The sequence below is a fragment of the Pollicipes pollicipes genome, unplaced genomic scaffold, assembly GCF_011947565.3.
Source record: "Pollicipes pollicipes isolate AB1234 unplaced genomic scaffold, Ppol_2.1 Scaffold_7261;HRSCAF=8764_pilon_pilon_pilon, whole genome shotgun sequence".
NCBI lineage: Eukaryota > Metazoa > Arthropoda > Thecostraca > Pollicipedomorpha > Pollicipedidae > Pollicipes > Pollicipes pollicipes.
The window spans coordinates 15,745,113-15,769,930 of NW_023597054.1; the positions used below are offsets into that span (position 1 = coordinate 15,745,113).

The following is a 24,818-nucleotide window of genomic DNA, read 5'->3' on the forward strand; positions in this document are numbered from 1 at the left end:
TCGCTGGCACCGACTATCAGTGATTTAAATAAGAACGTTTCATAGGAAGGATTAGTGAAACTCTTCTGAATATAGCACGTGAAAACACAAATTTTGTGACGATTACGTGTTTTCTGACACATCGGAGCTGCCATTACTAAGCATTTAATTCAGGAATTTTAACTTCACTGAAGTTTGAACTTAAGCTTAACGCATTTCATTTCGACGCAAGAGCACAGGCGTGCAAGCTTTGAGGATAAAGTCGGCGACGAAATGTTTATTTTTACGCGACGCTTGGCTCCCAAAACGGTTTTCACTGTACGTTTTGGTGAATGTCACGACAAACTATTACAGCGTGCATTCCTAAACCCTACATGGGGCTTTCATGGTAATACATTTCCAAACCGAAATCCAGAAAGAAGGAAATTTTGGTGAAGGCCACAATAAAATATTAAAGCGTGCATTCCGAAACCTCACAAGGGCCCTTCCATGGTCATACATTTCCAAACCAGAATCCAGAAGGAACCAGAGCTACAGAGCTCGCTGCCTCTCGGTGCCCACCCTTTCTGTCAGGGTGAGAAGCAAGTGACGCCATATAGCCTCAGAAGCTCGGTGCGACGTAAAACCCCACCGGCAACATCCGTTTACGGACCGCACTGACCCCTCGCGCTTCTGTGTACTCAGGGGCCCTCTGGTCGCTCGCGAGCCGTTTTAGCTGATCAGTGCCTGTCTGACCGCTGAGCGGCCCCTCTAGCTATTGAATAGCCTCTTGTGGGTGGGATTCCTCTCTGACAGCTTAGGAGCTTAACTGGTCGCCAAAATCCCCTTGGTCACCGAAGCAAAGTTTTGATCACTAGTGGCTCTTCTTCTGCTGCCTTCCACTGAGTAGAACTCTGCCCTGCCATGTGCTCAGCTGCTCTGGCTATCGAGGTACATCGTCGTTTTTTTTCGCGGTCGTGCATAGCAAATGCAGCCGCAGATCGAGTTTAACGTGAGACTTCGATAAGTCGCGAGGGTAGAAGAAGACTGGTTTTGTTATTGAATTATCCCATTGTCTAGGGCCGGTGTGTCTGCATTCTTCGCAGCCGCCGTTATCCTGGCATAAGTTGAGCGACATCGTATAAATAACTTTTCGGTTGTGTACATGCCATTGTAAGTTGCGGTCCTGGAAGAGGCTTTCGACGATGTGCCGATTCCTGATGACACGACTGGGCATGGACGCCATTTCCATTTGTTGTCATATGGTATTGCGCATCGCTGTTGGCGACAATTTTGTCCGTAGAAATTCGGTCGGCGACAAAAAAACACACCTTTAACCCCTGTAAAAGCAGGTCAGCTCTTAGTACAAGTTCAGGTGGGAAAAGTCTATATGATTTTGATATCTGAAAGAACCAATTGGTGTATCGTGCAAATAAAACCGATGGCAACATCAAAATACAGGTACTGCTTAAGCTGCACAGGAAAACATCTACGGGCTAGGTCAGTTATGCATGATGTCGACTGCTACTTGCCAACAAAGTGGCATCTACAGTCGGCTACGTGTCAGATATTGCTCATCGCACCAAACAACATTCGAACCTCAATGACGGTGCCTTGTAATTGTCGCCGTTTATATGGAAACGAAGATGATACACGGAGGGCATATAGCGTGATTTACACATCGCACGTTCGGTAGTTGTCGGGTTGCAAGATTACACCTCCGAAACGAGGGACCTCGGTCGCCAATACAAACAACGGAAAAGTTTTTCGTCTGCAAGCTGTTCGTCACTGTTTCGGTGATCACGAACGGTCTTCTGTTAGTTCGGTACGTCGAGTCGCATAGAGTTCTGTCGCTCTGGACTGTGAAGAGAATGTTCCACATCTATCTGAAGATCTTGAGGCAAGCATCAGATATGATGGAATAAACTCCCTTGTAACTATTGGAGTACTTCAAAGTGGAAAAGACTGCTTTAAACAGCAACACTTTTCGATTCCATAAATACGCTACTCAATACGTTATTGTTTGATTGCGTCATGGAACCGTTCTATGATGTTGAGGACTACCAAACTAGCTGTGCGAAATTGCCACTCATAGTGCTTTAAATACGTCGAAGGATGGCAACACGGACTGGGAGTGTTCGTTGAGCCGAATATCGTTATGCACTCGTGTTTTAGCCTTTTCCCCTCGTGTGCTTGCATATCTATCCATGAGTTTAAGATGCTAACGCGTATTCGCATACTGAATTACAAAGCTAAACTTCTTCGATTACAGGTTACAAGTCTTATTTGCGTAACAACTAATAAGTCAAGAAGCCATGTCCAACTTTTATATTATGTGGCACAAAGCGTACTTCGTGATTAAAGATTGCACAGCCTTCTCGGCATTGTTTGAGAGCCAATTTAAGTTCACTATGCTTGGAAATCGCACTCACGAACACCAGATCTGAACCGCTGGACGATAACATCCTTCCTGGCCTTGAACGCCGCCTGGTCTGCGGCGTGGCTGGATTTGAATGGTGTTGCTATGGCGCCATGCATGCCTGAATGGCGTTGAGATAGTCTACCCGAAATAATCTGCACATCTTCGCGGGCGTACAACTCAGAAACTAGAAGTTTAGAAGTCTTAAGAGGGACAGGGCTGTGAACTGCACCGAGTGATCTTCAAAATGGCTATTTCAGCTCAAAATCCTGTACAAATGTAGAACACTTCCTGCATTGATTGCACGTTGCATTATGGGACGATTCAATCAAAAGGTTGCGCGGACCGCGTTAACGTGTAGCCTTTTGCCGAGCGCAAGCGACTATGCACAGTGGTCACATCGACGCCCAGAAGACGCTCGATAGGAAATGAGCCAGTGGCCCCATGTGAAAACCTAGGATTCCATAGCTGATATTATTCTGTCCTGCGTTTACATGACATATTTCATCATGCGATACATTTCATTTCACTTACGATATCACAAACAATGATGCAACCGCAAACGTCACCACATGTTCCGCGTAGTGCCACCATACTAAGCACCAAACACATGATATCAACCAGTACGAAACGCTGGCGACGCATCGCTGTAATTAAGTGGCGTCAATAAATGCATTAAATTATTGTTGATCGACTGTCGCTACGCGAATCACACCATGCAGGGTGGCGCATGGCCGTTCAGGTCCGTGCGATGTCTTGCGCGATAGTTGGCTTATTCATATTGGCACCGCAAAGAACAACTTGGCATGTGTACACTGCGACTTCGTCTTAACCCATAAGCAAAACGGCACACAGTTGTGTGCATCAACAAGATGCTCAGAAAGGGCTTCCTGCTTGAAGAAGCGGCCCCATCCTATGTCCCTTGGCATGGCGCGGCCCGACATGCATCTGGAGTCCCATGGTCATTGCGTTCGAAGGAACGTTGGAGTTGATTCGATACAGCAAACTGCGCTGCAGAAAAGCTGCGCTGAAGCAAAGTCTGAATTATCACGCAACTGACTGTTTCAATAATTTAATGCTGCTTCAACTGGTCCAAAAGAGGTGGCCCCGATAAAGTGCAGGTTTCTTTTCATTTGATAATTGCACAATAATTTACCAGCATGCCACTCTCGATGAAAGGCGGTGCATAGGCAAACTAGAACTGCGTATCCACAATATCTTCAAGTATTTGCGGCAAAATGCAGCTTAGTTAAACAACTTTCATTGAACAACTATTGAGTATCTCACAAATATACTAAACATCTTACAGCTTTGGACATGGCCACACACCCAGCCAGAGCCAGCAAGCATTGAAGGTGCGCACTTCAAAGGTCCAAGAGAAAGAGGCGTGAAATCTGACGAAATTGTAGGCCCTACAACGATTGATAAATGTCACGACAAAATTGAATAAGGTTGTGCTCGACAGCAGCACTCACGAGCGCGTTAGTTTCCAAGGTTGACATGATGGTGACTTGGCATCAAGTACGGTCCTTGAGTTTAATAGTGCTCTCGTTGCAGTGGTTTTGTTTATCAACTTAGCCAAGGATCCAGGAAGCATCTGGTAGTCATTATTACGCAGCAAGCTCGCTGCTGTTTGATCTTGGTAAAAACCATAGGAATAAAGCTATTAACTCTGCCTTTAAACAGATTTGCGCAGTCTACAAACTGAGCCATCTCGTAATATTTGGTTGGTCAAGTGAGTGACATGACATGGCATTATACAGGGCATGGCATGGGCATGCACTAAAATAGACGGCATGTTTGCTGATTTCGAAGCCAGTTTTTGCTTTCAGACCACGCGGACTACGTCTATTTTTCAATGTTTTCACAATACAGCGCACCGCCCACAAATTGCACAAACGCAAATTGATGCCTCAAGATGACCACGTGTGAAAGCGCGTGGCTTTCACGTGTCTGCTAAGTGAGCGTGAAATTCCACCCAACCGTCACAGGCGGAGGAAAGAACAGCCAGACCAGTATGAACATTGTGGTACCGAGCATTTCAGGCACTTTTTAATATCAGTGCGTGCAAAATATACGAGTATTATCAGCACATGAAAAACAGTGCACATAAGTCGGTACATACAAATCAGAACCGAGTCAAATACCTCGCATACTTGTGAAAAGGTGGCATAACTTTGCATTATGTTCGGATTTGGCGAGGCTGTTTCGTCCGCCTAGCACGGCGGCCCGAGGTTCAGCCTGGCCCGTTGCCGCCTGGTACGGGGGTCCAGTCACACGGAGCGGAAACCACCGCCGGCGTCTGCGGTCTCCCTCTCCAGATATCTCCGCGCCTCAAAGCCACAGAGTACTACAGTCCGCCTCCGCACCGTGCCGATAGTTTGCGTGCCACCCACCGTCGCAACAGTGCACCACCACCCCGTTCACAGATAGCGCGTGATGCCTCCCGGGTCGACTGGCGTGGGACGGACAATGCCGCGTCGCGCCGGGCACGATTGAGTGGCGCTGCCAACTGCATTGTTCGGCCGGGTGAGGGGTGCCGTCGGCCGCAGGCGTGCGTCGCTGCTGCAGACTATGTTGGCTAGCGCTGTTGCAACCTGCCTATGTCTGCCGGCGCTGCTGCAGCCTGATTATGTCGGCCGCCACTCCTGCAGCTCAACCCTATCGGCCCGCGCTACTGCAGCTCGGTCCTGTTGGCCGACGCTGCTGCAGCCTAGCCCTGTCGGCCGGCGATGCTACAGCCTGACCCTGTCGGCCGACGCCCCTGCGGTCTGGCCCTGTCGGCCGGCGATGCCACAGCCTGGCCCTGTCGGCTGACGCCCCTGAGGTCTGGCCCTGTCGGCCGGCGATGCCACAGCCTGGCCCTGTCGGCCGACGCCCCTGCGGTCTGGCCGTGTCGGCCGGCGCCAGCCTGCTGTTTATCGCGGCCCGCCGCCACATGCTGCAGCCGACCGCGGTCTCTTCGCTCATGTTCCGCACCCACGGGCAGGAGGGGGGAGGGGGGGGGGGCAGTGACCTCAGCCACCGCTATCGTATCACCCCGCCGCTCGACTTTCCAGCCGACGCTCCGCGAAACGTGGGCTGAGGTCACGACCAGGGCTATGGCAGAAGTGCAGGATTTGGTATGGCTAAGTGCCAGGTGTTGAGGCCGAGTTGCGTATCTTTAAGGATTGTAGGGACGCAGTCAATTGCAACAATGACCATGTGATGAAGCCTAAGCACCACTGACCTCGAGGACCGGGCTTTTGCGGAGCCGCATGTTATACGGCGGTATTTTTATACATATTGCCACTGGCTGTCTTGGTACAGTCCACAAGTGGATTCCAACTTCTGTTGTACAAGGAGTATTTGTTTTCCATGCGTCAACGTTCCGTCAAAACAATTTGTCACAAAAATACTAGTGGTTGCAGCGTAAAAAGTTGCAGTATTCCCTACTCGCTCACGTGGCATCACGCTTTTCCATCGCAACCGTACGGCTCTTCCGCTGCGCTATTTTTGCAAAAGCTTCGACTTCTACACGGGCACTTTCAAATGCTGGTACCACTGTCGCGTGTCAGAATTCATACGATTGATCACCATGCCACGGCGCTGCGGCTGAATTCCGACCATTTCACTAGATCTGTCCAAAACCAGTTTGTTTTGCATTTATACAGATCGGCTCAAGTTCCTCTCCTAAGAGGTCATAATAGAAACTTGCTTTTGTTCGTCCAATCCCGTTAAAGGGAGTTTCCCACCTTCCCAGCATGTTTCAAATGCATAATCTAGTGAAAACTCCAGGCCAATTACGTCTCATAATAACAATGGGTAGTGCCACTGCAGGACTGCGAAGGCATAGTAAGGATACTAATTGCAATTATTTACGAGTCCAAATCATGCTCTCAACGCTTTGCACCACCACTAAGCTTTCCTCTGCAGTCGCGACCATCGTCATCATGATAACCATCATGCGACCTCTACTAATGCGAATAAAAGAAGAGAAGGCATGGGTCGGAGTTTGGACCAGGGCGTCACATGGGCCATGTAAAACTTCCATTCCCAAAGCCAAAGTGCGGCTGGAAAAGAGCTGCTGTGGTGAACGCCACAAAGGAGAAATCAAACCCATAGTATAACGTTTCGTCGAGTTCGCGGGATAGTAGCTTGATTTTCGCACATCTTTATGTCTAAATAGTGTTTAAAGATTTCGTAGCATCTATTACACAAAAGTTTCGACACATAAGCGTGTCGCAAATATTACATAAAACGCACGTCGAAAAAGCAAAGCAAACGAAATGTATCCTTTTCATAGTGGTGAGCGAGAAGTCAAATGAGGTTTCCCAGCAGGTTCGGCTCCTTCAAATCAAAATCAAATCAGAGATCACCCAAGAAGCCATGACGCCATAATCACGTCATTCAAGAGTGTCATTCCATTATCCAAACGGCGATCAAGCCCAATAAAACACAAGTGTCGAATCGGTCATATTTGGCATCGGTGAACACGATTTACAGACATAAAGGTCATAAACTGGCTCTCCATCAGTGTTGTGCAAGGCACGATGACGTAATCAATGACGTATTTAGGTATTGACGCATCATATTATAATAACGTATTGTATCACACGTATTGACGTGTATAATTTTGTTTACTTAACAGAGAAACCCTGTTGCCTAGAGCAGTACGTTCCACTTATGTTCCAAGTATACAAATGGTTAGAGGTGAGCTTATTTCATCACATCTGATGCTTGCTTCAAGATCTTCAAATGAGAAACATTTCCATTAAACAGCATCACGTTCCTAGGTCGGCAAGGCACACGCCCAACCAAAAACTGAAAAATACAAAAAGTGGGTGCTCCCTTTAAGCAGTATCACGTTTCTACGCCCGATGTATACGCTCAGCTGAGTCACAGGTCATGGCGGTAAATCAAGTTTATGGGCTCCAACAGCTTGCGGACGTGCGGCACATTCCTAAACATTCGTGGCATGCTTTTCAAGAACAAGGACCGCCTTGCCGTGTTTTGGAATGTTGGTTTAAAAAATCCACATTTTTTCGCATAAGTCCATCGCTGTCTCCACGCTAGACTCCAAGCGCATACGATTAGATGCGCCCGCGGCCCCTCTGGCCGGTTGCTTTGTTGTACGGCTGGCCGGTCAGCTGGTGGCGGCGGTACGATCATTACCAGCGCGCGCCGGGCAGTGGCACCACCAGCGGGGCTGATCGATCCACCTGGCCTGGGGCCGCTCCCTCCCACTGTAGACAAACCGGAGCCGACTCAATCTGAACCCGGTCACCGGGCAACAGCAAACGCCCAAGATAGACAGCCCTCGAGTCAATGTGACCTTGGAGCGGCACACCATGCAATGCATGTAACGTCCTGTGTGACATGGTATGGATAGGTACTACAGGCACTTACCATAAGGTGCGAACGCCTTATGGTTGGTTTTACGACGGTAGGGCAGATGTATCCACAATTAACAAGACAGTTTCGTCTACGTGCGAAATAACAAGTGACTCAACTCTACCTCGCCGCGCTCAACATCACCTCTCTTAACTTCTGTAAACGTGTCTTGGCAACTAAGAGCATTCCACACGAACTGTATTTTACGTGTGCTTTGGCACATATTGTGACCTTTGGACAATTGGCAGTCGGTAGTTCGACACATACATGCTGATGTGCGAGGAGAAAACTGATTTATCAAACTCAACATACCGATACCTACAGCAAGCGTACCACAATTATACCCAGTCCACAGCCAACTATGCTTATTTGCAGAAGCACATGACACGGTCTTGGCCATCGACATGACGGTGAGCTACTTTTCGGATTCCATAACGACCCATCTAGCCTCGTTGGGCCCTATCCGTAACATATTCTTTGACATCAGAAAAGCCAGCGTGAAAAATGCTAGCAATCACCATCCGTCATACATAACAGCGCTGCACTTTATTTCTTGGGATATGCCCTAACTGCAGAGACACCAAACGAGGTCAGTGGAGCTCCCGAATTTCTGTAAATAACATGCCTAGTCGTGGACATTCTCTCCTGTCTCACCGCTCATGAATCTGTGAAGCAATTTACTTTTTCAGTGTACCCGCGATCGCGTTTCGATCTGCCAGTAGATTTCGACATGTACCTCTGGACCCAGGATGCCCACGCTACAATATCGAAGTTCCGCAAGTACGCAGAGCTGTTCACAGACCGTCGCTGAGGCAGCGACGATCCAAAATGGGTTCCATTGGACAGGTGTCATGACTCGCAGGTTCCACAGACCTTTCACGACGCAAAAATACAAAACCCTGTAACTCATGCCCTCAGCTCTGCATAAGGACTGGAAAAATGAACACTAGATTCCTGTTCGCCAAGCATGTACGAATCAGAAGTTGGTGTGTCTGTGGAATTAAATCACTTCTGTTACGTAAGCATAATGCAACGCGACATGGATATGCGAAACGTCTGCAGATTAGTTCATAGAGCTGTAGGTACTAACCAACGGAAACTTCAACAAAACGCTTACCTACCTAGCTGAACAAAATAAATTTTCGTACCCAAAGGCCAACGTTACAGCGTCGCTCGGGGCGCTTCGCGGAGTAATGTCCGCGGGTACCTATGTCCCCTACAGCAAGTGGACTTGAACCCTCACGCGGTTCTGAAGTCATCAATCACGTTACCATAGAAATCAGCGAACGACACCCTTAATCCAGATTCACCCCAGCCATCCATCTACAATTCAATTCAGTGGATTGACTTCAATGGGAATAAATTGCGCCCACTAAACCTGTCTTTAGCATCACAATTGTACCCAGAGACCCGCCGACGATACAGCGAGCTCCTTCGTACAGCGTATGTCGTGCCCAAAACCACCAGAAATGCCTTCCACTCAGGGGGGGTAAAATTGTATGCTTTCGGGGTCGAAACCCCCAATGCTGACTTGAGCCCCCAGTCCATGCATACCAGCAAAAAAGAAATACCGGTGCCCAAAGAAGAAGGAACTGTTGGTTCACTAAGTAACTAAACGCATCAGCATTGACATCTCGTTAATTTTGTATTAAATAGCACCATGTAAGCACGTACTGTTTTTGTCATAAGCTCCCTTACAGTTAGGCCAGTCTGCACATGTCAGGCTGGGCCAGCTTGTGCCACTGTCACACCCCCAACCGAGTTCAGAAGCTGACGATTTCAGAAACTCCTGTTTTCACCTCTGCTTACTCCAAAATGAGACGAGCGTTTATCTAAAAAGGAATCCCGTAAAAGTCAGCAAGTACAGAACGGAATGCACTACAGTCCTTTTAAACCTTTGTTATCCGGATCACGATGTCAATTGCCACAACACTACAGACCTGACCCAGCAGCCAATGCTGATGTATAACTGCGGTGTCAGCTTTCGATTGGGTCTGCGCAAGCTCAAGCCACCGAACAGAGCTCACAGCTACGGGAATAATGCAAAGTGAGGAGCGAACGACTGGGAAAGATACACGGCGCGTAAGGAGGAAATGGCTAAGACTTGTCACGCATCTTACTAAACGTATGTTTGGTACACCCAATTCACTTAAGTTTTCAAATCATCTCACACGCCGATGGAAACATGTAAATGCTGCCAGCCCGCGACACCACCATGAATACTCCTCCCACGCGGGCAGGGGTCACTGTACCGAACTGGCGCACACAAGCCTCTTCACCGACCCGTCGGCTTCTGGAGCCTGCGAACAGCACCTCACGCGTGACCTTGAGGTCGGGAGCACGGAGAATTCAGTGCCCCGGCCGGTGCCAAACCAACCATGCGCGTGTTGCCTCCCGCGGGGCTCGGACGCATTCGCTTCACCCTTGAAATAGCATATGATCCTATCGTCCGCCACACGCGCCGCGGATTCAAGCAGACACTGTGCCAGCCTTCGAGGCTTAACATTGATCCGGTGATACTCTATCACATGACGCGCGCGCGACGTCAGTGGCAGCGAGATGGTATTTGGCTAAACGGCTTGCGTGGAGCAGAAATGCTTCAGTAAGACAAGCTACCACGAGTATAACACCATTCTTCCAGTCGTTGCATGCAGCCTGAAGCCGCCTATCCCAGCTTGAAAAATTGAAATATAAATTTAAATAAATAGTAAGACGAAAAATAGGAGTACCTGACATTTCTACGAGTGGCATACGGGGCCGCTCATTACTGCCCAAGATACCAGCAATCCTATGATTTACACGTAATTGCACGGCTATGTACGTAACGTACCACCGCATTAACATCGGTGATCATGCACCCAACCTTACATACACTACGGGCCGATCTTTGCCAGATGTACGTATGTATTCCAGTCCGCGCCACTACACAGGCTTTGTACACAGCCCTCCCATAGCGTTCTCAAACCATCCTGCCACGCTGTCACCTCACCTGATCACAGCCCGGAGAACTCAACACAGCGGCCACATCCACCGCCACGAGCTTGACTAGCCGGACCCACGCGCGCTGCCTCCCGCCTTCACCCCGCCAGGACCACTAGCGCCCCACGGCCGGCCGCGCCGCCACCACGCGCCGCCCGACTGCCCCGCTGAACCGGCCGCGTGTTGGCGCTGGCCGCGCCGGCGCCTCGCTCGCCGGCGCCGGACCCAGTGCTCGGGCGAGGCTGACCCACCCTCCGACGGCCCGCCCGCCTGGCAGTGGGACCAACGCGGCGGGGGAGGGGAGGGGAGCGCCTGTCAGGCCCGGAGCCAGGATTTTTCCAACGCGCACGGGCGGTGCCAGGGCCATTTTTTACACCGAGAGCCAGGGTAATTTTGAACGCAGAAGATGACCCCGGCGTCGCCCGTGCGCGTTGGAAAAAGCCTGGCCCCGGGCCTGACAAACGAAAACCGAATAGAAGCGGCAGGAGTCGTGTAAGGAGGGCATGCGGTGCGTTGATTTTGCACTCGCAAACAGGTTCGCCGGTCTGTAATTCTCTCGACCTCGAATCGAACTGAAGTTAAGATCTCGTCGGCGCGATCCGACGCAAAAGTCTCTCGTGTTTTGCGAGCAAATCACGACGGAATCCTGAATACAAGGAAACGGCGTTGGAATACTCAGGCTTTGCGCAATGAGGTCAGCGACATATTCCCGTGGCTCCTTGAGAATCCAGGCTGCGTTTGTCATCAAACATACAGCCTGATTTGTATATTGACAAGCTTGCACTGATGGATTCCAGTCCGTGAACCAATTCGGCGTCGAGCCAAGACCGTATACAAAGCGCACATAACATGGTACGCTCATGATATATTTGATACCAGCAGTCTAATGACACGGGGAAAATGCGCACAACCCAGACATCTTCCTCCCGACACAATCACAACAACGAACAACGTTTCAAAATGGCAAAACTGACATCATGGGATCATCTGAAGTCGTCAGCAAAGCCGTCGAACTTGAGCGTTTTCAGCGGGTTGTCTTGTTTTTTCTTGTGTGGGCCTTGGAACCTTCGCGTGCCAAAAGAGTTTGCGTCTCCCGCCTTGTGCGTCTTTCGCTTCTCTTCAATCCCAGCACGTTTCCTCAAAGACTTGGGGACTATATACTCGGGCACATGTTTCATGTGCCTCTGTACCTTGACCGTGTGCAACGCCTTGTCGTGCCGCAGTACTTGCAGGTCTCGCGGGTTCTCCTCGAAGTAAGACTGCAGCCGGCGCGAGTTGAGCATCTCCTGCTTGATCTCCTTCAGACGCGCCTCGCGGATACTGCGCTTTGTGACAGCGCGCATGGCATCCTGGGCGCGGTACCTGAAGCCCTCGATCTCCTCCATCTTGAAGAGGTACGGCTTGAACAGATGACTTTCGTTGGGGAACATTGCAGACAGCTTCGACGTCACCTCGTCCAGCACAGGCTGGTCCTTAATGCTGACAAAGGAAAGCGCGGAGCCCTTGCTGTTTCCGCGAGCCGTCCGACCCACTCGATGGATGTACGAATCCACGTCCAAGGGGAAGTCAAAGTTGATGACGTTGGAAACGAACTGGAAGTCGATGCCACGTGCTACGCCAGACTCCTTGTCCTGCTTTCTCTTTTTCTTATTGGGCTCGTCCGCTTCCGGTTCCGTCGGAGCCTTGCCTTTCTTTTTCTTCTTGTTACCCGTCTCATCTGCTTCTGGTTTGGCGGCAGCTGACGACGACGGCTCGGGCTCGTCCAGGAAGCGTTCATCTGAGGCAATGATGATGTCGTAAGCTCCATCGTTGAACTGAGACAATATGTGGCTGCGTGAGTTCGCCGGCAGTTCGGAGCTCAGCGCACATGCCGGGATCCCGAACTGCTCGAAATACAGCTTCAGCTTGTAGCAGCGATCCACACTGCCGACAAATATGATAGTCTTCCCTCTGACCAGTTTCAGCTTGAACAGCGTGTATATCAATACAAACTTGTCGTTCTCCTCCACCTTGAGGTGGTACTGCGACAGCTGGTTGCCGGCCGGCAGCTGTGGCTCCTCCAGCTTCAGGATGACGGGATTGTGCAGCAGCAGCTGGCGCAGTTCCTTGACCTCGTCGGACAGCGTGGCGCTCATGAGCAGGACCTGGCAGATGGGTGGTAGGTGGCGCGCCATCTCCATCAGGTCGCCGTTGTGGCCGAACGTCAGCATCAGGTCGGCCTCGTCCACCACCAGCAGCTTGAGGTCGCGCGACACGTCCAGGTTGCCGGCCTGGATGTGGGCCAGCACGCGGGACGGCGTGCCCACCACGATGTCCGGCTTGTACATGAGCATCGATCTCTGGGCCGAGAGGTCCGCCTGCGTCCCGACGTTCACACACCTCACCTCCCGGGAGCAGCACGAGGTCAGCGACTCGAAATGTGAGCACAGCTGCTGGCAGAGCTCCCTGGTCGGCGCCAGTACCAGGGCCTGCACCGCCTGATGGCTGCACGCCTTCTTGTTCTGCAGAATTGTCTGGATGACGGGAATGGCGAACGCACCCGACTTGCCCGACCCCGTGCGGGCCCTCGCCAGTATGTCTTTGCCTTCCAAAGCCAGGGGGATGGTCTTTTCTTGGATAAGGGTGGGTGCTTCCCACTTAAGTCTGGCAATAGCCAGCAGAAGCCGGTCGTCAAGGCCCATTTCGTGGAACTGTACGGTTGACGATTCCTCTGTCTCCATGATTACTGGAAGTGCGGGAGTCTACACAGCAGCTTTTCTGAAAACAAACAATAAAAGGGCCTGACAATCCGGAAATATTTGTACAATTAACACAACCATAGTCTCAGGTCCAGATGCATTTGGCCCGCTCATAGTGCGACAGAGTAAAACTGTGATAGATCTAAACAATAATTTTGTTTATCTTGGAGTCAAGGTAGCTAACAACACCTGGGCCTAATGCATCAGTGGTTTCCATCAGTTTGATGCTTAAGGGGAGTGTTCCACATTGGTGTGGGGTTTTGGACTGTAATGCCATCTTGAAGATCATTCTGTACAGTTCACAGCCCTGCCCTTCTTAAGATTTAAACCCCTCTAGTTTCTAAGATACATGCCCCAAAGATGTGCTATTTTGTGTGCACAAGTTCAAGATCACCCAGGCATACATGATTCCACACTGTCATTTAAATCCTGCCATTCCACTGGTTATGTAGCAATCAAGATCAATGAAAAAAAAGAACTGTTGAGTCATTCCTATCTGACCATTGTGAGCATGATTCCCAGATACAAAGGCCATCAACTGACTCTCAATCAATGCTGTGCAAGGTATGATGACACAATCAACAAAATAATGAGGAACATATTTGCTAAATAGAGAAATTGTGTTGTCTACAACATTCTTTCCTGCTTTAAAGTACACCAATAGTTTTAAGTGAGCTTATTCCATCATGTTTGATGCCTGCTTCAATACTTTCAAATGCTGAGCATTCTCTTTCTAGCATCAGTCACCACTGCTCTACCAAAGATATCTGGGGTGGTGCAGTGGTCTGATCTTCCATCACAGTTACAGAGAAGCCAGCAAACCTATGCTTATTGGATGACCTTCAACACATCCAAGGTGTCAGGGTCCATAACAAAGGTGAGCCACAGTTTCTGAAGAAAGTGTTTGAGGCTTAAACCAGCAAATCCAATCCAGCTCAAGCATTTCATAATGCCACACTATTGCCAAACATGTTTAAATGTATGCTTCATCTTGATAATGAACATACAGTGGGCATGGTGTAGAACACATTTATTTGACTTGTGATTCCTTTTTTATTGACTGTCTCAGAATAGAAGCAATCAATATCAACTTGCAGCTTCCACCAGACCACATGAATCTAACCAAGCCCAGGCAATATGACAAAGCTGAGTAGGTGCCATTTCCAGCAACAATGTGACTGTTCTGACTTTTCTGCATGTAAAGTTGTGTTTCTTTTTCCAAGTCTATTTCACTCACCAGCAACTTAACAACACAATATGCATCACATCATATATGTAATTGGCATATACATGCAGTGTGACAGACACATACTTATCAAAACACTAACACAGAAGCATCTTGGCATAAATCCTATTATGTTGAATTTGAATAGGCAAATCAAATGAGCATCCTCAATTTGGGTGTGGTGCTAAATAAATTGCCATTTTCACTGTGAGGCCAAGCAAATACAATCATATTGTATCAACTGACAAAATTTTAATTTTCATCAGACAGCAGCTAAAATGTTAAAATTCAATGACATGATTTCCACCAACAAGGCCAGCTTTCCCCACAAGATCCCAACCTGTGTCAAGCATGGGAGAAAGACTAACAAGGTGACTCATATGACAGACATATATTACAAATCTGGCTGTGAGTTGAACTATCAACCATAATTGCTGCATGCATCTACCATGGCCTTTACCACAACCAGTAAAGCATATTCACACTATGCTGAAAAACTCTTGTCTGGCTTACATTGAACTCAAAACCATTTCCATGTGAGTCAGTAAGGATTAGAATGGATTTCCTCAGAAAAAGCGGTGATGTGTTGTTTTACGATGGGCCAATGAGCTAACACAGTTTTTGATTATTTGGAGGAGAAATCTAATAGAAGGAAACATAAATATTACTGAGCTTATTATTTTCAAGGCATGCTCAGGATCCATCCAACTGCTCATCACTCAGAAACATGCATCAAATTGTTTAGTAAGAAAATGATTCATCATATGGAATAACAAATGGCATGCCAAGAATTGCAATCCTTGAAGAGAAAGGCCTCCATAAGTGCCATTTTGAGCTGCCATGCCCACAAACTTAATTGCGAAAGGAAATTCCCCTACCATTTTCAGTGTTTATACCATAGTGAACAGCAAAATCCCTATCCCACATGTGAATCCCAATTAGATCTGCACCATTTTCAGCAATTTCATTATTGACCCTTGTCAACCCAGGTTAGCGGATATTCAGTTTATAACAGTGAGCACAGTGTAGATTGTGAGCACTGAAACATTCACCTGTGGTTCCACAAGCAGTCAAGACTGCAATAAAACCCCTGTTTCACCCAATGTCTGGTGTAGCAGTGACACTGCTCAGAGCTACAGCACATAAACAGTATAAATCCACATGCTCAGAGGCTGACACACTGTCACTGACAATCTCAGTGCATCCAAAGCCAATGTTTCAGGCAATTGTGGCATTATGTTCACAGGTCCAGGCACAAGTACAGCAAAATATAAGCAGAGATTGTTTGGACATTCAGTACAATTTTGCCTGGCCTGAACTCGACCCAAATGAGCTCACAGCCATGCACAATGAAAGGGCAGCCAATGAAGCAATTATTTTTGCACCAAGTAGCACACTACCTGCTGGAACATGTCTGCTATGGCAGCTGAAGGCAGAGGGAGGAAGCTCAGTCATCAGTTATATCTTTTATCATGACGCAGACAGCTAGAGATAATCCTGCTTAAAACAGGACGGATAACTCCTGAAATTTACCCAGGATCGCCCTTAGCTGAAATACTCACCAATACCTTTTTCGGATTTTTCGAAGCAGTACTTCAGCTTTATGGTTACGAATTCAAGTTCTACGCGCCATCTTTCTAATATTTTCTTCTATCACTCATTGCGAAATATGATTCAAGCATACACACATCACCCAGGAAGCCACCACCGCTAAGCCAGCGCGCACATCCACACAGCCACGAGTTTTGTCAAGTGCGTCGTATTTGGCAACGCATGCATTTGGTGTCGTCATGAACTATTGGTAATCGGTTTAAGTCGTCGATACGTCTAGTTCTCACAGGGTCAGATCCTTTCTGTTTATAGAAACAAAGGCTAAAAAATTATTATGATCCTTTCAGCTGGTAAGATAATTCATGAATCAAAACACTCTACACAAACTTTTCGTTGTCATGAAATTGGACGGCTTTTAAAAAGATTTTGTGAACGTTCTCTACGAATATTTTTCATCCTTTTGGCTCCAAATAGACAGCTGCGTCGTTATTGCCGAAGATTGTTGTTGCTTTTTAGGTGTCGGGCCATAGGCCGGTTGTCGTATTGTTTACCATTTCCGTTGCTTGTGTGATTGGTAGGGGTGGTTGGTGCAGTGTGGTAAAAACGTCCAGCCAAGTATTCACATGTCGGAGCTTGAACTGTGAAGCTTGCACCGGTCATCTTGGTGGAGTAGAGGCACGCTGGTTGCCAGAGATTGTCTGGGTTATGTTTTGATCCTGGTTTTCACAGCATTTCCCGCCGCCATGCCGTGCAAATTGAAATACATTGAAGTAGAAAACTTCAAGTCTTACAAGGGCTTCATGCAGATTGGCCCGTTGATGCCCTTCACCGCAATTGTTGGCCCAAATGGCTCTGGTAAGTCAAATTACATGGATGCCATCAGCTTTGTCATGGGAGAAAAGACATCAAGTCTGAGAGTGAAGAGGCTCAGTGATCTCATACATGGAGCATCCATTGGACAGCCTGTCTCCAGGACTGCAGGAGTGACTGCTGTGTTTGAACTGGAGGATGGCACGGAGCGCAGGTTTGCTCGTTATGTGCAAGGCTCTTCATCAGATCACCGCATTGACAACAACATTGTCACCATTGCTCAGTACATGAGTGAGCTGGAAAAACTTGGTGTAAATGTCAAGGCAAAGAACTTCCTAGTGTTCCAGGGTGCAGTTGAGTCAATTGCCATGAAAAACCCAAAGGAGAGAACAGCCCTGTTTGAAGAGATTAGCAGTTCAGGAGCTTTGAAGGATGAATATGACAGGCTCAAGGCCGAGATGGTCAAGGCCGAAGAGGATACACAGTACACTTACCAAAAGAAGAAGGGCATTGCAGCTGAGAGGAAGGAGGCCAAGATGGAGAAAGATGAAGCAGAGAAGTATCAGAGGTTCAAAGAAGAGCTAAATGACAAGCAGGCTGAGCTGCAGCTGTTTAGGCTCTACCATAATGAACAAGAAATTGAGGCTGCTGAGCTGGAGATCACAAAGAAAAGAGGTGAGATTGGAAAGATAGAAAAGAAGAAGGAAAAGGCTGAAGAACATCTCAAAGAAAAGAAGAAAGACCATGGCAAGCTCCAAAGGGAAATAGCCAAACTGGACCAAGATGTGAAGGAGAAAGAGGTGGAAATCAACAAAAGGAGGCCCACTTTCATCAAAGCCAAGGAAAGGGTCACCCACATGCAAAAGAAGGTTGATGCTGCTACCAAGTCCTTGAACCAGGCACGTAAGGCACATGAGGCTCACATGCAGGACATTCATGAGCTGGAGGAGGAAATGAAAGTCATTGACAAGAAGCGAGCTGAATATGAAGAGACTGTCATGGGAGATTCTCAGAGTCAAGGCAAATCATTAAGTCTTGAGGAAGCTCAAGTTGCAGAGTACCACAGACTGAAGGAAGATGCTGCAAAGCGCTCAGCAAGGTACCTGCAGGATCTAGACTCGGTCAATCGCGAACAGAAGTCTGACCAAGATCGTCTGGACAATGAGCTAAGAAAGAAACAGGAGGTGGAAAACAGACTAAAAACAAAGGGCCACGAACTGGAAGACGCCCAGAAAAGGATTGAGAAGCTTGTGGAACACATTCGGTCGTCGGAGTCATCCCTCGAAGAGCAGCGACGCCTACGCGAGGAACTTCAGTCAGAAGTTGGAAGCAGCAAGAACCAGATTACAGACTTACAGAGCAAACTGGAGTCGGTCACTGAGCAGCTTGGAGATGCTCGTGTCGACAAACATGAGGAAGCAAGGAGGAAGAAAAAGCAGGAAATCGTAGAAAATTTCAAGCGTCTCTTCCCTGGTGTGTTTGATCGAATGATCAACATGTGTCAGCCCATCCACAAGCGATACAACGTTGGCATCACCAAAGTGTTGGGAAAGTACATGGAAGCCATCGTTGTTGACACCGAGAAGACAGCGCGCCAGTGCATTCAGTACCTGAAGGAACAAATGCTCGACCCAGAGACCTTCCTACCACTGGACTACATCCAGGCTAAGCCACTGAAGGAACGACTGCGAAACATCAGCGACCCCAAAAACGTCAAGCTGGTCTATGACGTGCTGCAGTACAATCCCCCGGATATCAAGCGCGCCGTGCTGTTCGTTACGAACAATGCGCTTATCTCGGAAACGCCGGAAGACGCCATGAAGGTCGCGTACGAAATGGAGGATGGCCAGCGATATGACGCGGTGGCGCTGGACGGCACGTTCTACCAGAAGTCCGGCATCATATCCGGTGGCAGTCTCGACTTGGCCCGCAAGGCGAAACGCTGGGACGAAAAACACATGAGCAACCTGAAGAGCGAGAAAGAGCGTCTGCAGGAGGAACTGCGCGACGCGATGAAAAAGTCGCGAAAGGAGTCTGAGCTAAACACGGTGGAGTCCCAGATACGGGGTCTGGAGACGCGGCTGAAGTACGCACGCACCGACAAGGAGAACACTGAGGGCAAACAGATTCGCCAGCTGCAGCACGAACTGGAGCAGCTGCGCGGTCAGCTGGAGACGTTCGCGCCCCGCATCCACGAGATCGAGCGCACCATGAGGAAGCGAGACGTGGACATACAGGAGATCAAGGAGAACATGAACTCGGTGGAGGACGTGGTGTTCGCCGGCTTCTGTCAGGCAATCGGCGTGCAGAACATCCGTCAGTACGAGGAGCGGGAGCTGCGCTCACAAACCGAGAAAGCCAAGAAACGGCTCGAGTTTGAGGATCAAAAGAACAGGATTACAAATCAACTGGAGTTTGAGCGCTCGCGCGACACGGAGAACAACGTGAAACGCTGGGAGCGCTCCGTGCAGGACGATGAAGAAGAGCTGGAGCGCTGCAAGCTCGCTGAGACAAAGCAAATGACTGCTATCGACAAGGACATGCGCGAACTGGACAAGCTCAAGTCTGAAAAGCTCTCAAAAAGGCAGGAGGGTGAAGAGAAGGAAGACGAAATCAACAAGGCGCGTCGGGAGGTGGGCACGATTGCTAAGGAGATGCAAGCAGTCCAGAAGCAGATCAACACTTTGGATGGCAAGGTGGAACAGAAGCGCAGTGAGAGACACTCAATCCTTAAACAGTGCAAAATGGAGGATATCGTCATTCCAACATCACGTGGATCATTGGACGACCTGGGGGGAGGAGACGATGGCGAGTCTGAAGCCATGGAACCTGGAAGCTCACAGAATACTTCAGCCGTGAACGAAAGAGCAGCGAGGATTGTGGTTGACTACTCCAGGCTCGATGAGTCGTACTTCGATCTCGACGACGATGAGGTTCGAAAGATCGAGAGCAAATTGAACAAGCAGATCAATGAGCTAGCGTCGATGCTGCAGAAGATCCAGATGCCGAACATGCGAGCGATGCAGAAACTTGACATGGCGAGAGAGAAGCTGCAAGAGACCAATGAGGAGTTCGATTCGGCAAGGCGCAGAGCCAAAAAGTCGAAGCAGGCGTTTGAGCGGGCCAAGAAGGAGCGCAACGATCGCTTCATGGCCTGCTTTGAACATGTCGCAAACGAGATTGATGGCATATACAAAGCCCTGGCACAGAACCAGTCGGCGCAGGCCTTCCTGGGTCCGGAGAACCCGGAGGAGCCTTACCTGGACGGCATCAACTACAACTGCGTGGCGCCCGGCAAACGGTTCCAGCCCATGTCCAACCTGTCTGGAGGGGAGAAGACGGTGGCGGCCCTGGCGCTGCTGTTCGCCATCCACAGCTTCCAGCCGGCGCCGTTCTTCGTGCTGGACGAGATCGACGCGGCGCTGGACAACACAAACATCGGCAAGGTGGCCGGCTACATTCGCAGCCAGACCGCGGCCAAGCTGCAGGTGAGAGGCGGTCAGATCCGCGGCAGTCTCGTGGTGGGAGTCTGGTAACGGGACCGTAAGACAGCTCCAAGCTAGGGTGCCTTCGCAGGTGAAACTACCGAGCGGACTCAGGTAACGCGGGGCATAAAGTGTCGGCTAGTGACGAGTCCAGTTCGGGTGCAGGTGAGTTTAATCTCATTACAAATCATATTGCTGGAGCTGAGTCACTAATGTAACGCCGACTGGCTGTTTCATGGTCCGAAATATATTTTCGTAATGCTCTGGTCCGGAACGTCTCACCAGTGAGAAATACTGATTTGAAGGAAAAGTATAAGCTGTTTTCGGAGTGCGCAAAATAGCCTGCCGTGGACGCGCTACGAAACAGCAAGCTTCTACAAGCGTGTTTTCACGGTCCGCGTCAGTTAAACATGGCAGTGCCGAGAAGCGTTCGTTAAAATATCGCTTATCAACTCGAAGGCCGTTTTCTACGGTTGTGCGGCCTTTGACTGTCATGAACACCGGCAGAGCGTATTGTACTGTCATTCACGGCCCTGCCGGCGTCCGCAGGTGCTCGTCATCTCGCTGAAGGAGGAGTTCTACAGCCATGCCGACGCGCTGATCGGCATCTGCCCGGACGCAGGCGAGTGTCTGGAGAGTCGCGTGCTCACGCTGCGGCTGACCGACTACCCGGACCATCTGCAGGCGGACGAGCCGGTCGTCAGGCGCTGAGGCGCGCCTTTCCTCAGCCTGACCGCGCGGCGCGGGTGATCGGCGCCCAGCCGGCGTCACAGTGCGGCGTGCTGAGCGGGAGTGGCCGGCGCCCTGCTGGTGTCACAGCGGGGCGTGCTGAGCGGGGGTGGCCGGCGCCCAGCCGGCGTCACAGTGCGGCGCGCTGAGCGGGAGTGGCCGGCGCCCTGCTGGCGTCACAGTGCGGCGTGTTGAGTGGGTGTGGCCGGCGCCTAGAAGGCGGCACGGTGTGGTGTTTCGGGCGGGAGCGGCCGGCGCCCAGATCTTGACACAGCGTGACGTTTGGAGCGGGAACAGCCTGTGCCTAAAGGGCGATAACGTGTGACGTGCACGCCGAGGGAGTTATATTGGTCCAGCGGCCGGTTCTATTTGGCGCACATGCCAAGCCTGCGCGTGACGTCACTTGCGATTAGTTTTAAGATCAGTTCTCACGTTCATGGATCCATTGGAGTAGTTTTAGCTTACAGTGTCTTTAGAGCCATCTGAAATGTTTCATTCGTGGTGGATGTGGTGAGCTATGACTTTGCATAGCTGGTACGTCTTCGTATAGTGTCCTCATTTTTAGAATACACGTGGCCGTATTCCACTCTTGAATTTTATCCGTCCATTGGGATTAACGTCTACATCATTGATTGAATGTTGTCGCGAGATGGCGCCCACCGCGTTGCGGAGATGCCTGTGCATCCTCCCAGGATGAGAGACAGGCGACGCCATACAGCCTCAGCAGCTGGGTGTGTCGTAACGCACCAGTGATCGACTATTGTGGAGGTACCTCTCCGGGCACAAACTGGTCATGGTAGTTGGCGAGCCCTTAAGCTCTGATCATCGTCCTCAACCTTGGTTTTCCAGGCGCTGTCTGTAATATGTATGGTATTGTTGAAGACGGTACACTGGCATCCTTTTCTTACGCTGGCTGGAAATTTGCATTAAAATATGAAACCATCGGGTGCCCCGGCAGATTGAGGCGTGTGATAAAAGGGTCGATTCATTATTTCCGTTATTCATTAGTGAATGTAGTGGCAACCTACTTTGCGGATTCCGTGTTGCGCATAACATTGGGCACTGGAATGTCAGCAACCCGGATAGTCATCCGGGGTATGCAAAACTAGGATGGGTATTACGCTGGGTGCAATTACAATACTCGCTTATATATCGTATCATAAGCCGTGATTGCCCAAAATTTGCGAGGAAGACGGGAGCACTTCACAAGGAAAATCGATGCGAAAAATCGCCTTCAGCGTCGAACACCTAAATTTGGCTGAGAGAGCCCAAGAATTTTGTTTCGCCTTCCCATTTAATAAAATCGACTCCATGGACGAAGGGACTACGGGAAGCTACCTTAACCATGTTTAGAGAAAGTGGTCCCAACCCGAGTGCGCTGCATAGAAATAAATATATTTCATCTAAGAATCGTGTTTCTTACCTTCTCCCCACAGGGTCCACTGTCTCAAAGGCGTGCCGTATCGTGTCACATGGGTTGTGATGTCATGTGATAAAACATCTCGGAAAAGTGTTTCTGGAATGTGGCGGCTTTTAAATTTGTCATGGATACCTTCGTTTTAGCCTTTTGAATGGAATACCATAAAATCCATCTGAAGCAAGTTATATTTTGATCAATAGAATTTCTTTCCAAGATGTAAAACAATTTTTATGAACTGTTCTTTGGATATGCGGCATTGTTCGGTGGTTTCTTGGAAAACTGTGCTTGTTGGCTTTGGCAGTACTTTAGTATCCACCGTTGCTATGGTAACCCGATCGGTTTGATTATCGCCGGGGACTTGTCAAGGCCGGCGATATCGAGGGCTGGGGGCGGTGGTATGCTGTGAATCGTCGGTTGGGAGCACTGGTTGGCTGTGTTATGTCAAGCGACAGCTCGTCAGTGTGGTAAATGTTGATCTAAAGTTGTTTTTCCTTAGATTGGTGCGTTATAGAATGCTGGTAGGTGAAAAGGTTCGCACAGCGTGCATGCATGTTTGGGAGCGAGGAGTGAGGACGAGGCGCTTAATGTACTGGTGCGCTGTCAGCGCCATTTCCCGGGTGGGGTGCACAACGCATCATTTTGTAAAATCGCTTTAACATAGATGTAAGGGGTTAGACGGATGCGCACAGCTGAGTAGCTGCATACATCATTCAACTCTCGGCCTTCCCATGAATCATCTACGGAATGGTGACGTGGGGCCCCATGATCAGTGATTATGCTGAAAGATCGTAGCACCTGAAGATAGCCAGGAGTTCAGAAGCCCGTCTGTTGTCGGTGAATACGAAATCAGTGATGAGCAATTATGGGTGAAGAGGCTAAGCGCAGCGCTTCGGCATTTGCGGCCGGGGATTTAGCTTACTTAGAAAAAGAGGCGCGCCAAGCCGATAAACTGGAGATCTTTGAAAGGAAACGATGAAGTGGCGTCAGTCTCGTGGTTATGGTAGACATGGTTACCACCACATCTACCATATCACATACTCTGCCCACGTCTGCAATGTTCCGTAAACTCCAAGCTCACTAATGATGCTGTCGCTAGAACATGAGAGAATGCCGGAGGCCAGTCTAAATCGTCCTCTCCCGAAACCGTTTCGAGGCCTCTGACATACCAGACACTTCTTGATAACCTCTGGTGCTCCCTAACGGTACCACTGTCTAAAGCCGTCTCATCGGCGTTTTAACCTTCGTCGTGTTTTGGACCATTGCTGGTCTTGGGAGAGGGACCCCGCAAGGCTAGAAGCTTATGCCTGTTCTAAGACTGCTTTGGTCAGGCAGCCCTGAAATGACGCCTGCTTCCATAATGTTCTTTGAGGGCGCTATGAGCCCCTTCGGAGACGATTCCTTTGTAGTCCTACGAAACTGGCTGAAATATACAGGCTCGTGCGCAACACAATTTAGATTGGGAATTAATTAACAGCTCAGCCCTTTCAAGGACACCGGCTTACAACCACACCAACTTCTACAACTGCACATCTTCGCCACCATGTGCTGGTGGGCGATTGTTTGCAACCACGCCTCGGGCTATGGGCTGAATGTTGTCCGGTGCGAGCTCGTGTGTATCTTCCAGCTTTTCGCGCAAGAAGCAGCCAGCAGCAGGTGAAGATGTCTGGGAGCCGACGACCCTCCGGCGTACCCCGGGGCTCATCCGGCAGCGCATCTCGCGGCTCGGCCGACTCCTCGCGCTCGCGGCTGCCTTTCCTGCCGCCTACCAATCCAGCCAAGGCGCGCCAGCTGCAGGAGCGGCTGCTGGTGGCGCCTGGCCTGCGCTGACCGGCGGCAGCGCGACCCGACCGAGCTGCTGGCACGCCCCGCCGCCGCCGCCGCCGCCGCCGCCCCGGCGCCCCGGCGCGGCATTCAGCTGTCGCCGCTGGTAAGCCGCGGTTGCCGGTCGGGACGGGCCGGGCGGGTGGGGTCCAATCTTCGCCGAAATTTGACTAGAGGGAATGGATACCGAATGTTGCTTTCATTACGCATTTCTTGAGTTGCTTTTATACAAAGGTTGTCTTTCATGCATTATCTGTCTGTATCTGTTTGTCATTCATTATTTATATATTTGTCATTCATATATCGTTAT

At 49.7% G+C, this 24,818-nt stretch overlaps 3 protein-coding genes across 4 annotated transcripts in view; 1 reads left to right on the top strand and 2 right to left on the bottom strand.

The window, feature by feature from the left end:
- The window catches only part of LOC119111849 (E3 ubiquitin-protein ligase MARCHF9), a 29,377-nt gene extending 18,503 nt beyond the window's left edge, over positions 1-10,874 (bottom strand). The window contains exon 1 of the mRNA XM_037235678.1: positions 10,740-10,874. The gene's annotated coding sequence lies outside the window, so the exon portion shown is untranslated. The remainder of the gene's footprint in view (positions 1-10,739) is intronic.
- A 606-nt stretch (positions 10,875-11,480) lies between these two features.
- Ddx56 (putative ATP-dependent RNA helicase DDX56) lies at positions 11,481-16,434 on the bottom strand. 2 transcript variants are annotated; one of them, XM_037235618.1, is made up of 2 exons: positions 16,261-16,434; positions 11,481-13,486 (listed from the first exon to the last, which is right to left on the bottom strand). In XM_037235618.1, exon 2 carries the CDS (start codon positions 13,447-13,449, stop codon positions 11,713-11,715), a length of 1,737 nt encoding a protein of 578 aa, XP_037091513.1. In that variant the 5' UTR covers positions 13,450-13,486; positions 16,261-16,434; the 3' UTR covers positions 11,481-11,712. The 2 variants fall into 2 exon arrangements, with proteins under 2 accessions (XP_037091513.1, XP_037091514.1); XM_037235619.1 differs by having other exon boundaries at positions 16,255-16,434.
- Positions 16,435-16,734: 300 nt separating this feature from the next.
- SMC1 (structural maintenance of chromosomes 1) lies at positions 16,735-21,853 on the top strand. The gene is made up of 2 exons (XM_037235616.1): positions 16,735-20,541; positions 21,088-21,853. Exons 1-2 carry the CDS (start codon positions 16,987-16,989, stop codon positions 21,247-21,249), a joined length of 3,717 nt encoding a protein of 1,238 aa, XP_037091511.1. The 5' UTR covers positions 16,735-16,986; the 3' UTR covers positions 21,250-21,853.
- The last annotated feature ends 2,965 nt before the right edge of the window (positions 21,854-24,818 follow it).